General features: G+C 44.1%; 1 protein-coding gene across 1 annotated transcript in view; it reads right to left on the bottom strand.

Annotated features, from left to right (window-relative positions):
• The window catches only part of AASDHPPT (aminoadipate-semialdehyde dehydrogenase-phosphopantetheinyl transferase), a 20,817-nt gene extending 8,072 nt beyond the window's left edge, over positions 1–12,745 (bottom strand). Inside the window, exon 1 of the mRNA XM_025893623.2 lies at positions 11,760–12,745. Coding sequence (XP_025749408.1) covers positions 11,760–11,973 — 214 coding nt within the window. The 5' untranslated portion in view covers positions 11,974–12,745. The remainder of the gene's footprint in view (positions 1–11,759) is intronic.
• Positions 12,746–13,442: the final 697 nt, after the last annotated feature.

Raw genomic sequence — 13,442 nt, 5'->3', positions numbered from 1 at the left:
TCTTCTTTTTCTTTTTTCTTAACATATGTTGCATTATTTGTTTCAGAGGTACAGGTCTGTGATTCAACAGTCTTGCACAATTCACAGCGCTCACCACAGCACATACCCTCCCCAATGTCTATCACCCAGCCACCCCATCCCTCCCACCCCCCACCGCTCCAGTAACACTCAGTTTGTTTCCTGAGATTAAGAATTCCTCATATCAGTGAGGTCATATGCTACATGTCTTTCTCTGACTGACTTATTTCACTCAGCATAACACCCTCCAGTTCCATCCACGTCGTTGCAAATGGCAAGATCTCATTCCTTTTGATGGCTGCGTAATATTCCATTGTGTATATAGACCACCTCTTCTTTATCCATTCATCTGTCGATGGCCATCTTGGCTCTTTCCACAGTTTGGCTATTGTGGACATTGCTGCTATAAACATCGGGGTGCACGTACCCCTTCAGGTCCCTACATTTGTATCTTTGTATCCACAACACTCTTAAGACAGATACTCCCTGGGATTTAGATTTTTACTTTGCTACAGAACAGAAAAAAAAAGAAAAAAAAAACACAATTTCTTTACTGTAAGTTTTTGAGAACCGGGAGAAAGTGGAGGATCGTTTTTTTTTGTTTTTATTCTAAGTTACCACTTTGACTGCAAAATTTACATATGCTTATTTCCTTCAAAATAATGGTCTCTCAACATGTTTCCTAATTTGACATCTCCAAATAAAAAGAGATTTTCATTGGTCTTTTCAGGGATGTCCCTGTGAAATATGCTCATTTTAAAATAATTGAGACCCAGCCCTAGCGCCTCTGTTCCACAAAGTATTACAGAGCATTCTAAACAGATATGATAAATAAAATAACTCAATCCAATTCTCAGAATCAAGAGCTAAGATGCAAATTAAAAATACAAGATATGCCTTTCATATTCTATTTTTCCAAAATCTAACTATGCTGTTTATCTTCACCACTGAGCAAGTTGTTTCTATCATCATTCATTTACTGTACAAATATGCAGATTAAGTATAAACATTACCACAAACATGTATCTGCAACTAATGGTTACAAATGTCAGTCCTGGTTCCTGGCCTCACACACACTCCGACAGCCTAGCTGGGCCACCAGAGAGCCTGGCCCAAGGGAGATGAACCACAAACATTTACTATATGAATAAATGAACTTAACCATTATCTGGTTACTTCCTAACGCCCTACTGTCCTGTCCTTTATTCATGACTACGTTATTTTGCAGAAATACTGCCTCCTCTTTAAGGCAGTGCCTCTGTAGATCGTGTTAACATAAGCATATCTACTGTAACTCCAACTCCCACTTCCAAAGTACCCAGCTCTAAAATCTGATGTGCCCAACTGGCTGACTACCACTCTTGAAGCAACAGACACCATCACCACCATATTCTCTATGGGCATTAGAAGCTTGTCTGGGGACAAAAGATGTCAAATCCACCTAGTGAACGTTTGACTGGCATTTTATCGCCATCTCACCCTGCGAGGATTCAACAGTTAGGGCTCCTATGAGGATCACTCACTCTAAAAACACCCAAGTGCTAGATGCCAGGGACAGACGAGCAGAACAGACCTGTCCTTACAGGGGGCTTACAGTTCCTCCTACAGGAACCAACCACCACTCCCAAAGTTCTGTCAAGGGGAGAACATATTAAAGCCAGTTCTTCCACACGACTGTTTATGATTCCCCTACCATTTCCACTTCAACAAAGTCAAGAGTCTCTTCTTAGCCGGGAAGTATTTCTGATGACCCTACAATGAGTGACAGGGGGTCCTTTACAGATCAAGACAAACATTCTCATTTATTTCCAAGTTCATCAGACTCATCTCATTCATCTGTCTACTCCCTGGCACTCTATTCTCAAGAGAGAATACATTTCAACACATTTTATGAATCCAACTAATATTTACTGTTTCTATCTATTTATATTGTTAAAAGACTATTACTTCCTAAAAGTAGCCCAGCAAAGCTATGAAGTCATTCCATGCAAAGCACTGAAATAGTAAATTGATCTGGGAGTTCCGGGGAAGGGGGTTCTTCTTGAGGCCATGGACCCCTTACTCTCCAACACCTTCCTTAAGCCCCTGAATAAAAACGGTCTTGTTAAAATGCAAGCAGAACTAGTGCATACTGGCTTGAGAAATAACACACTGAAGACGGCAGGCTTGCAAAAGTGACAAGAGTAAACCTGGAGATTTTAAATCCTGGGGGCATTGTTATCTACATAAATCATCACCTGTTTCCTCTTCAACAGATCCTGGCACAGAACAGTAATAATGGGGAAAAAGGTTACCTTGGATTTGGAAGACGGCACTGCATATTTTGAGTAGAACTGTAGTTTTAGTGGAACCCTATCCAAAAAGTCGTATTTAAAAATATATGCCTGTTGTCATCTATAGTGTCATTTTGTTTGTTGGTTTCTTCATAACCTTCAAAAAGCCCTCTGATTTTTTAACTAAATAAGATGGGGCAATCAAGAAAAAAAATCCAAATATGCATGCTAATAAAAAACGAACTGATTAACATAAAAAGCAATCTAGCACAATCACTGAAAGCAATCACAAACTGATTATGTACAGCTAAAAAAGTATCCAATATGAGTGTTTTCATATACTTTTGAGAGCATTTTACCCATTCCACAAAATAAGAGATTTGACAGCAACAGGAAGAGGAGTTTGTAAATATTCAGCCAAAGCACAACAGCGCCACAGTGTGGTTCTATGGTGGAAATACACAGAGGGGGACTGGTCTGTGAGGTCCAGTCTATCTAGGAAACTGGAATTTAAAGAAAAAAAAATACCAGTAGGAAATACCAGAGCAGATCTGTCCCTCAGACTATCTGAAGGCAGCACAATTATCAGCCACATAATCTGGCAAATCCTAATAGTCTTTGATTTAATCATCCTACTAGATGTTTAAGAGCTTATATATATAGATAAAATTACTCAAAAACTTGTATTGTTCTAGACTAACCAAGTTTACAGAAACCAGATCTCCCCTATTGTAGCTTAATCTCTAGGAAAAGCAGTATTAGATATTAACTAAGTGTTCCACAATGATCAAGTACTCAAGACCACAGTGCAGCCGGGAAGTTCATTAAACATACAGTCACAACCTACAACGAAATAATTTAAAGTAAGTGCTCTAACTGCTGTTGCAAGCCTATGAAAAAAAAATCCTCCTCGTGCCACCACCTCAAAGGCCACCGACATCAACCTGTCCCCCAGACAAGGTCACCAATGTGTATCTACACCAGCATCTCAGGTAAAGTTCACCTTTCTGCCTTCAAGAAAAGGGATCCGTTATTTTAGCGGGAAGCAGTGTCCAACTGTGTGCTTCAGAATAACATTTAGCTTTTGACAGTGAAGTCACATTAAAAATTCTAGTAGTGTCATTTTCTAAATACTGGATAACATATATTCTTGCTTCCATGGGAAGGGAAAGACTTCTAAAATTTGCATTAGTATGTACACAATAACGTAGGATTTACCAGCTCACCTGTTTGGGAACTTACCCAGATACAGACCCAGAATAAAGAAAAACTGCGAGCGACTCCGCAAAGCTTCTCGCAGCTTACGGACAACAGACATGCTGTGGAGCAGAAGCCCTGGTCCGAGAGGCAGCGGCCTGGGCTGGAAGGCCCCACGCCGGCAGCCCTGAACCCTAGCTGCTCTGTTTCTGTAAATGCTCATTTGTCAACACACACGTGCCAACACACGGGAGGAAACAGGCCTACAGAGCGAGGACGGGATTCCATGGCTGTAAACGTGCTATCCTTCAAGACGAGGGAAGGATCCTGGAGGCATGGTCGAGGGGCAGGAGGGTGGGGCCGCCCCAGGGACCAGGACACACAGCGCGGAGACACCGAGGACTATTCTCAGACCTTGAAACCTCAGGTCATTTGCCCGGCCGGCTGCACACTTGCTTGGGACCCGACTCATGCCTCCCTTTACCTTCCAACTTCTCCCTTTGGAAATGGGAATGTCCGCCCTATGCCTGTTCCACCAATGAGTCACAGGAGGAGATGGTTTGTTTTCTGGTTTAACAAGGTCACTGAAGAAAGGAACGCTGCCCCACCGGGGAGCATACCCCGTCTCACCTCTACCTGAGTGAGATCGCTCAAATGATGAGGTGTGGAACTTTCTGAGGTGACAGTGTTCAGAAGAGATTTGGGAGTCAGATGGAATCGGCTAAGACTTGGAGAGGCTGGGAGAGCATGGCTTTATTTTGTCTGTGGGAAGGACACAGACATGGGGAAGGCGGGAGGCAGAAGATGGACTGTGCTGGGCTGAACAGCGTCTCCCAAAACTCATGCTCACCCAGAACCTAGGAAACGCACCCTTATGTGTACAGTCTGCAGATGTAATCCAGATGAGGTCACACGGATCAGAGCAAGCCCCGTATCCAATGACTGGTGTCCTCATGAAGGGAAACAAGGGCACACACGGAGAGAGACCGGGTACAGGAGAGCAGCCCCGTGGAGACGAAGGTAAAACCAAAGTGAAGCAGCTCCAAGCCAAGGGACGGCCAGCACGGCCAGGGGACCAGGAAGAGGCAACGAGGGATTCTTCCCCAGAACGAGAGGCGGCGCGACCCTGTCAACAGGCTGACGGACTTGTGGCCTTCAGAACATAATCAATTCCTGTCGCTGCAAGACAGGAGTCTGTCGCTTCAGCGCCACACCTGGAGCCCAATGTCCGCATCCGGCCCCCATCACCTCTTTACTGGCATTTATGTAACATCTTGGTGGGGTTTCTAAAGCTTCAGAAGGGGACAGAGTCGGGGAGACTAAGGAATGCGCAGGTGACGTGCCCGCACCATTCCGTCCGCAGCAGACTGAGGCTCTGACCTCGCCGAGCACGCCGTGCTGAGTCGGGGGCCTCTGTCGTGAGCTCGTCCCTTCGCCAAGTTGAGTCCGGACGGCTTTGCCCACGGCTTTGCCATGTAAAACGCTTGGAGATACCTCCAAGCGTTTTACATGTTAACAATACTAACCTCTGTCCACCAAGTCTGCCACAAATACACTCCCGTGTTTGTGAGAGAGAAGACGGAATATGAAATCAATCACATCTGCTGACCTCGCGCTTCCTTCTGACCTCGTAAGCCTAACAGGGATCCTTCCTCCAGAAGTCCGACGAAGCAGACACCTCCCCTGAGCGCCAGTAACTGTCAGGAACCTAACTCTAACTTTGCTGTACAGAGTAAGACAGGATCCAGTGGCTTTCTCATGACTTCAATCATTAAAATGTGTTACCATCTTTCTCTCTGCTAGCTCTGTAAATTACCCCTAATACAGCGTTTCCCAAACATTAATACGTCTGCCACTCACCCAAGAAACTGCTGAAATACAGAATCCTGGCTGTACTCTCAGAAATTCTGTTCCAGCAGGTCTAGGGTGGTTTCAAGGAGTCTGCGTTTTTAAGAAGCATCTGGCTGGTTTTAGTATCCTGACCCGTTTTAGAACCACCATTCTATACATATAACAACAGCAACTACCACAACAACCTTAGGTACTTAATTCCGGGCACTTTCCGGGTTTATGCCTTAATCTACCCAGCACTGGTGGTGGTAGAACTGTTTAGCCATTAGGATGTAAAACACAATACACACATAAATTCTAGAGGAATGAAAAATTTAAATGTAAAAATAAAATTGCAATTTTAGAACAAAAGCTAACAGACTCTACTCTATGGGTAGAGAAAATCTTTTATCAATTTAATTATTTTTTCCAAACAACACAGAATTCAGAATTTATCAAGGAAAAGATAGATGTATTTAATTAAAAAATAAAATTCATATGGCCAAAAATATAACTAAATTTAAAATATAAATATATAATAGAATGGGAAAAATTCAACAATTTGGTCAAAAAACTGTTAATATCCATAACGTATAAAGACCTTTTATACAAGGATTAGAAAGTACAGATATGTAGTTTATACAAAAAACAAATTCAAACAGTCAGTAAGCTATTACTCTTGTGATTAGAGTAATGTACCATTTAATAAATGATCTTTATCCACTGAACTACTTTATGTAAATACTGGGCTCATCAAAAAAAAAAAATGAGATCTTGCCATTTGCAACGACGTGGATGGAACTAGAGGGTGTTATGCTGAGCGAAATAAGTCAAATCACAGAAAGACAATTATCACATGATCTCACTGATGTGAGGAATCTGAGAAAGAAGGCAGAGGATCATAGGGGAAGGGAGGGAAAAATGAAACAAGATGAAACCAGAGAGGGAGACGAACCATAAGAGACTCTTCATCTCAGGAAACAAACTGAGGGTTGCTGGAGTGGGGGTGGGGTGGGAGGGATGGGGTGGCTGGTGATGGACACTGGGGAGGGTATGTGCTGTGGTGAGCGCTGTGGGTTGTGTAAGACTGACGAATCGCAGACCTGTACCCCTGAAACAAATAACACTGTATGTTAATAAAAAAAAAAAAAATTACCGGGCTCTGACTCTTAGCTGTCTATTCTTCTGCGGACACCATGCTTTTGTTTACGCCGAACACAGTTGCAGAGGATGGTAAAGCCAGGCCCTCTCACTGTATTTTTCATACTCTTAAGACATCAGTGGCTCCATAAAAACGTTAAATTCATTTAACCCAGTTCCATAGAATTTTTCATATATTTTTGTACTTGCAAATCCTTAAACAGCTATCAATAAAATCTAGTACTGAGAGGCAGTGGCTAAATACGTGCGCTTTGTATCACGGGCACAAATCCATGATCATCTATTTTTGAGCTGTCCTCTTGGGCCAGTGTCTTACTCTAATCTTTTTTTTTTTTTAAGATGAGATTATTTGAGAGAGAGAAAGAGAGAGGGGGCATGAGCATGCACACACACACACACACACACAAAGGAGGGGAAGAGAGGGAGAGAGAATCTCAGGCAGACTCCACGCCGAGTGCAGAGCCAGGTGGGGCTGGATCTCCCGACCCTGAGATCATGACCTGAGCCAAAACCAAGAGTCAGATGCTCAACCAACTGAGCCACCCAGATGCCCCTGTCTTATTCTATTCTATAAAATAAAGAGTACTTACAACCTAGGCTTAAGCAGATGAAGGTAACGCACATGAGCCTCTAACACAGTGTCACAAAGAGGAAATGCTCAGTAAACACTAGTTCTACACTGCGTACCCCACTCAAATCCTCTGTGCAGTGAAGCCCCGCTCCGTACCCGGGCAGGGGGAAAACTCTCTGCTGGCAAAGACCAGGCTTTCTAGGGAGGAGTTCAGAGTACAGAAGGAAGAGTGACTTATTTAAGCTACTTGCAGGCTCTAAGTCTCCAAGCTTAAAAAAGAAAAATGCTTTAAGCACATCCTGCTGAACTCAGGTCTAGCCAACAGAGACCAGTGTACATGGAGAGAACGGTGGAAGAGACCGTACCGGCAACAAGGGGGAAAGCTGAACCCAAGGAAAGGGGAGGCGAAGGAGAGGAGCAGCTGGGAGACACACGGATGGTGAGGAGGAAATCTCAAAGGAAGAACTATTTGTAATCGTAGCTCACTGATGAGAACGGTTTATATTCCAACTAGAATCTCAGCTGTTACTCATTTTTTCATTTTTCAACAAACACTTTCAGCAAAACCTAGAACTCCGATCATCTGTACATGCAATAAATATTTAGGGAGCACCTGCTCTGTGCTACACTCTCTGCTAAGCACCAGACCCGCAGTGGCAAACACAAACAAGCCATGCTTCCTGACCTTCTCTAGTGCGGGAGAACAGGCGGGAATCCAGTAACTAAGCCACAGTCACAGATGAGAAGGCCCGCGGAGGGTCACAAAGTCCTCTCTAAGGAGGCACTGGCTCCGTCTCATCCTTCACGTCTCAGCTACTCAAGAAAAGGGGGGGGCGGAGAAGAACAGGCAGAAGGAAGGACTGACAGGAAAATGTTGGCTACACTCGAGGTAGTAAGAGTGTGGACAGAAGACAGCGAGCAAAGAGAGCGGCCAGAAATGTGAAAAGAGAGGTAAGTGAGTTCAAGACGACAGGGCCACGTCAAGGGGACTGGGTTTTATTAAGAACCAACCCAAGAGTTTTGAGAAAACTGCTGTAGGTATTTTTTTTTTAAGATTTTATTTATTTATTTATTTGAGAGCGCGCGCGCACACGCACAAGCAGGGGGAGGAGCAGAGGAAGGAGGAGCAGACTTCCCGCCGAGCAGGGAGCCCGATGCGGGGCTCCATCCCAGGACCCAGGGATCAGGACCTGAGCCGAAGGCAGACGCCTAACGACTGAGCCCCCCAGGCGCCCCTGCTGTAGGCATTTTTAAAGACCACTGTCCTCTGTACAGAGAAATGTACTAGCTGGGTGGGGACAAAGGTGAAAAGGGGGAACTAATTATAATAATGCAGGGAACGGTGTGATGGAAGGAAGACCAGCAGACTCTACCACCTTCCCAGCTTATAAGACCACCTCCCACTTTGTACTTAATTCACGGAGCAGCTGTTCTAGAAAGCAGGTCTTTGTCAGTCATTTCAAAGCTGTTAAATTGGTATCAAATCTCAAACTATTGAGTTACTCTGTCTTGCCAATTAGTCCACACATTTATAATAAAAATGGAAATCTGAAAATGTAAAATCACGGGAAAAATTTATTTTGGTCTTTTCCCAAATTTAAATCATAATTTTTATACTATATCTATCTGATTTGCCTTATTTTGTAAATATGAGAAAATTAAACAATTCATAAAACTATCTTTTATACTTAGAACTACAAAAGTCTTTAATGCTGGATAAAAATTAGAAAATGAAGGAAAAATCAATTTCCCAATTGGGGGCAGCAAACTATAATGATGCCCTACAAAAGCACTTCCCCCAGGGGTTAGAAAGGTACTGCACTGGCACCTTCCTTACACCAGGGTCCCCAATATCTTCTAACCCTCTTCTCCGGACATTCATTTACTGAGCACCCATCAGGCATGAGTTACTTTGGTGTAAAGCTCTTTTCTCCATTAAGCAGAGAATCAAGTGGTAGGTGTAGCAATCTGCCCAACTGTGGGCATCTGGCTGGAAGAGCCCCGGAACCCCCAGACCCATCAGCTGTCCCCACTGCCCTGCCACGGCAGCACGGGGGAAGCCGGGAGAGTGAGGGCAACCATCTGCACCCGCTAGAAGGAAAGACTCCGCAAGTCCCTACACGACGCTTGTGTGGACACAAGGAGAATGAACGACGGAAGGAGAACCGAGTCTTTCACAGCACTCGCTACGCCCCAAAGGCCGACTCCATCTTGAGAGCGGACAATCCAGTAACGGTGTCCGACACAAGGCATAAAGCTGCACCCTCCATCACTCGGCAATTCGCCCCAGTTATATGGATGAACAAGCAATTCAAATGAATCTTCAGCAAAGGAAAGCAGTGTCTACTCCCCCGCCGCGAGTGATGAAACTGTGCGCCCTCATACTTCAGACATGAGTGACACAATCACAATACTAGTAACAAATGGAAAAGAGCTCTTCCCCGTGTGAGGAGACGTTATCAACCACTCTTTGGCAATGACGCAAAGAATAGCAGAAGGCCTGGACACTGAGACCAGCCAAATAAGATCAGTCAAAGAAAGTGTGTGTGGGGGGAGCGCTCTAATAAAATATAATTAACAGGACACTGAGTTTTCAATTTTTGCTCAATTATCCAATGATTAAAAGTTTCAATTAGTAATTACTTGTTTATCCAGTACTGACCATAAGCCAACATTGTCCATGAAGCCAACTGGTAATAAAATCTGTCTCACAGGCCTAATTTCAAGGCAGGTATCAACGTGAGGAGTCAGCCATCACTGTGTAATTGTGCCGACTGCCCTGGAAGGACCAGGGGCCTCTCAGGTAATCTCTGATATTTGGAATAAGGACAAAAGAAAGCTATGAAAGCATATAGGCTCGTTCCCATGCTCACCTTTTCTGGAAAAGTTTTATTTTGTTTTAAGATTTTATCTATTTATTTGAGAGAGAAAAAACGAGCAGGGGGAGAGAGGGAGAAGCAGACTCCCCACTGAGCAGGGAGCCCGATGCAGGGCTCGGTCCCAGGACCCCGGGATCATGACCCGGGCCGAAGGCAGACACTTAACAACTGAGCCACCCAGGCGCCCCTAGAATAAGCTATGATCCTGATGAAAACCAGATCCTCTCCAGAGAAAAACACATGTGCATATTCACATGAAATGTAGTAAACAATATTAGGGGGTTAAAAAAATGCCTTGATGCTTACCCAGGGATTTCTGGGTCGAGTCCCCATCATTACTAGGACAGCTTCCCGAGGAAAGTTAAGAACAGAGCTCTAATGGAGAGGTTTATGAGCAGGTCAGAAAAAAAAGGAAATGGTGGGAAAATGCGAAGTAAATACACTGACAGCAACAGTGAGAGAGGAGATTCACAGCCATACTCAAGCCTCACGGCAGCAGCACAAGGCACAGCTTCATTCATCTGACAAAATATTTAGTGGGCGCTGGTATCACTAAACTAGGGGGGCTAAGACATGGGATAGCAACCAAGCTCGGAAGGAGCTCACAGCTCCTGCTCTCGTGTGGCTCATGAGGACCACGGGAAAGACAATCAGGTATCCCGCTAAGTCATCAGGAGCTGCGATAGGTTATTGGAATGAAGGAAATTTATTTTATGAGAGCCTATAACTAAAGAACCTAGCTATGACAGAGGGATCACAAAGCCTTCCCTAAGGTACATCGTTATCTCTGCAGAAATAGGGGTGGGGGTGAAGTTAATACAAGTCTCCCAGACTAAGGGCAACAGAAGATTCTGTGGTGGAGACAGTGCGGAGATTCGGAAGTCACACTCTGAAATTAGGAAGATGCTGGTCCTCTCCTTAGCCTGTTCCTTACCTCCTGACAAGAATACTAGCGCGTTCCTTAAGGGGCGGCTGGAACAATTAAATCGGACAACTTACGTACAGTACTTGGCAAAATGCGCTGACACAGAGTAAGTGCTCACTGAATGTGAGTGACGACGAAAATTACACAGTAGTGAAGAGAACCTGTGCTCTAGTAAAATTGCCTGGGTACACCCAACCCCACAATCAATGTAAACAGTTCCTACAGCCACCAATTACAATTTCTAAAGCAAAATACAAGCAACTTAAATATTTTACTAACTGCCTGCTCTTCGTTTTCACTAATGTAAATGCACTGCAAAGAGCTGTATTTAGATATAACACAAATACATGTTACCTATCTACCTAAGGACTCTAGTATACTTCACCATTGAGATTTTTTTTTTAAGTAAAACAACAACTTCCTGATGAATTTTCAAAGACTTGAGTGAAACAAAGTTCTTACAATACAGTTATTTTGTTTTCTGAACAGAATGCTCTTCAAAATTGTTGAGTTTCAGTTCCGTTTAATATGTTATTTAAATAAAAGACAAACAGCTATGTAAAAATTGTTCTTTACAAAATTTAACAATCTTGGAAAAGTTTCAAATTTAGTCTTATTTAACAAGCTGAAGTATAATCCAAAACGAAAACCTTCATATTTTCACTATGCCTCTAGGCAAAGCATTACATGCATCCCCAGTAATGGAGAATCCTTCCTTTACATAGAAGTCTATTGATGTTCAAGGCAGAAGGGAAATACACTCTTTTCAGATACATGCTCTCTCAGATACACCACCGTTGAGTACTGAGTACATTTTTCCTAAACTTCAGTATCTATAATACATCTCCTGGCCTGAGATTTCTGAACAGATAAGAACTTAGAAAACAAGACATATGCAACATTACCTGGAAAACTAGTTTTCATTACATCAATTCCAACTTGTAGCTCAGGTTCAGCAGCAAGCACGGCATAGTCCCCTTGATGAGAGACGTTAAAGTTGAAATTGGGGTAGGGATTCAAGGAGTCTTTTGCGAGAACTGGTTTTCCCTTTGCAGTTCTTTGCAAACGAATATTATTCCAAGGGATATTCAATTTCTCTGCAACTAATTTCCTTATCATCAGACGACCAGCCTGTTAAGTAAGTAAAACATGTGGTATGTATTAAAGTCTACTAAACATTCAGGTACCCTGCCTGTAACATACAAAGTCTATTTTTGTGGTTTCTAGAATAAATTCATTTTTAAGTGTTTAAAAGTATAAGTACTAAACTCACTGTACGAAGATTTAAGCAATGCTTAAGAAGGTAGAAGAAAAAGTTAAAGTCCCTCTTTATCAATTTTTTTAACGTAGACATATTTGAGATCTACTATATGGAGTACTGCACCACGCCTAAGCTTTGTAACTTGCAAGTGTTGGGGGTTATTTCATGTCTGTACATGTACAAGAGTCTGGTCTGTCCCCTTTTGACTGTAGTATAGTATTTCACAACATCAAGATACCCCCCCGATGGACTATTTCCCTACTACCGTACTTTTAGGCTGGCTCTAGGTTAGCTATTATAAAAAATTTCCCAGTGAACAGCCCTGTTGTACCTACATCTTTGTGCATATGTCCAGGTATTTCTAGATCCCGTATACCCATCACTCAGCTTCAGTAATTAGCAATGCACGACTTGTTTCCCATATACTCCTTCCATTGTCCCACTTCCATTAATTATTAAGAAACAAATTACTAAAATCACGCAAAAATATCCAAGGGTATGAAATGACAAAGTCTGTAATATTTTATGAAATATCTTTCAAGGATTTTCCCCTTCCATTCTAACATTGACTTTTCTAAAATCTGCATTACTTTGGGGGCGCCTGGCTCAGTTGGTTGGGCGACTGCCTTTGGCTCAGGTCATGGTCCCGGGGTCGTGGGATCGAGCCCCGCATCGGGCTCCCTGCTCGGCGGGGAGCCTGCTCCTCCCTCTGACCCTCCCCCCTGCTTGTGTTCCCTCGCTCGCTGCGTCTCTCTCTCTCTCTCTCTCTCTGTCAAGTAAATAAATAAGATCTTTAAAAAAAATAAAATCTGCCTTACTTTGCATGACACAATTTCTTACAAACTATAAAAAAAAAGTTAAAAACAAATTCACCACCATGCCTTCAAAACACTATCAATTGGTCCGCACGCCAAACGAAAAGGGGTTTCTACCCAGGGGCATTTTCGAGAAATGGCGGTGTGGGAAGCGACGAGACCCAGAGGCTGTATCTCAAACTGCCGTCTGCCGCGGAGGTGATTCTGCAACAGGCAACTTTCCCTTCGTTGCCTGAAAACGCGTAACTACGACCCACACTTCCATGGAAAACAGCGCTCCCCCAGCTACGCAGCCGCGCAGGCCGGCCCGAGGGGCACCCCCGCCGGCCCCGGCCCCTCCGGCGCAGGCCTCTCCCCGCGCCGCGCTCTCCCCGCGCCGCGCTCTCCCCGCCGGGCCCGGCCCCTCCGGCGCAGGCCTCTCCCCGCACCGCGCTCTCCCCGCGCCGCGCTCTCCCCGCCGGGCCCCGGCCCCTCCGGCGCAGGCCTCTCCCCGCACCGCGCTCTCCCCGCCG

Source organism: Callorhinus ursinus, unplaced genomic scaffold, assembly GCF_003265705.2.
Source record: "Callorhinus ursinus isolate GAN/ISIS: 27379988/994484 unplaced genomic scaffold, GSC_fseal_2.0 scaffold19, whole genome shotgun sequence".
NCBI lineage: Eukaryota > Metazoa > Chordata > Mammalia > Carnivora > Otariidae > Callorhinus > Callorhinus ursinus.
Note: the sequence above shows the minus strand (reverse complement) of the source record. Positions and strands in the feature narration are given on the sequence as shown.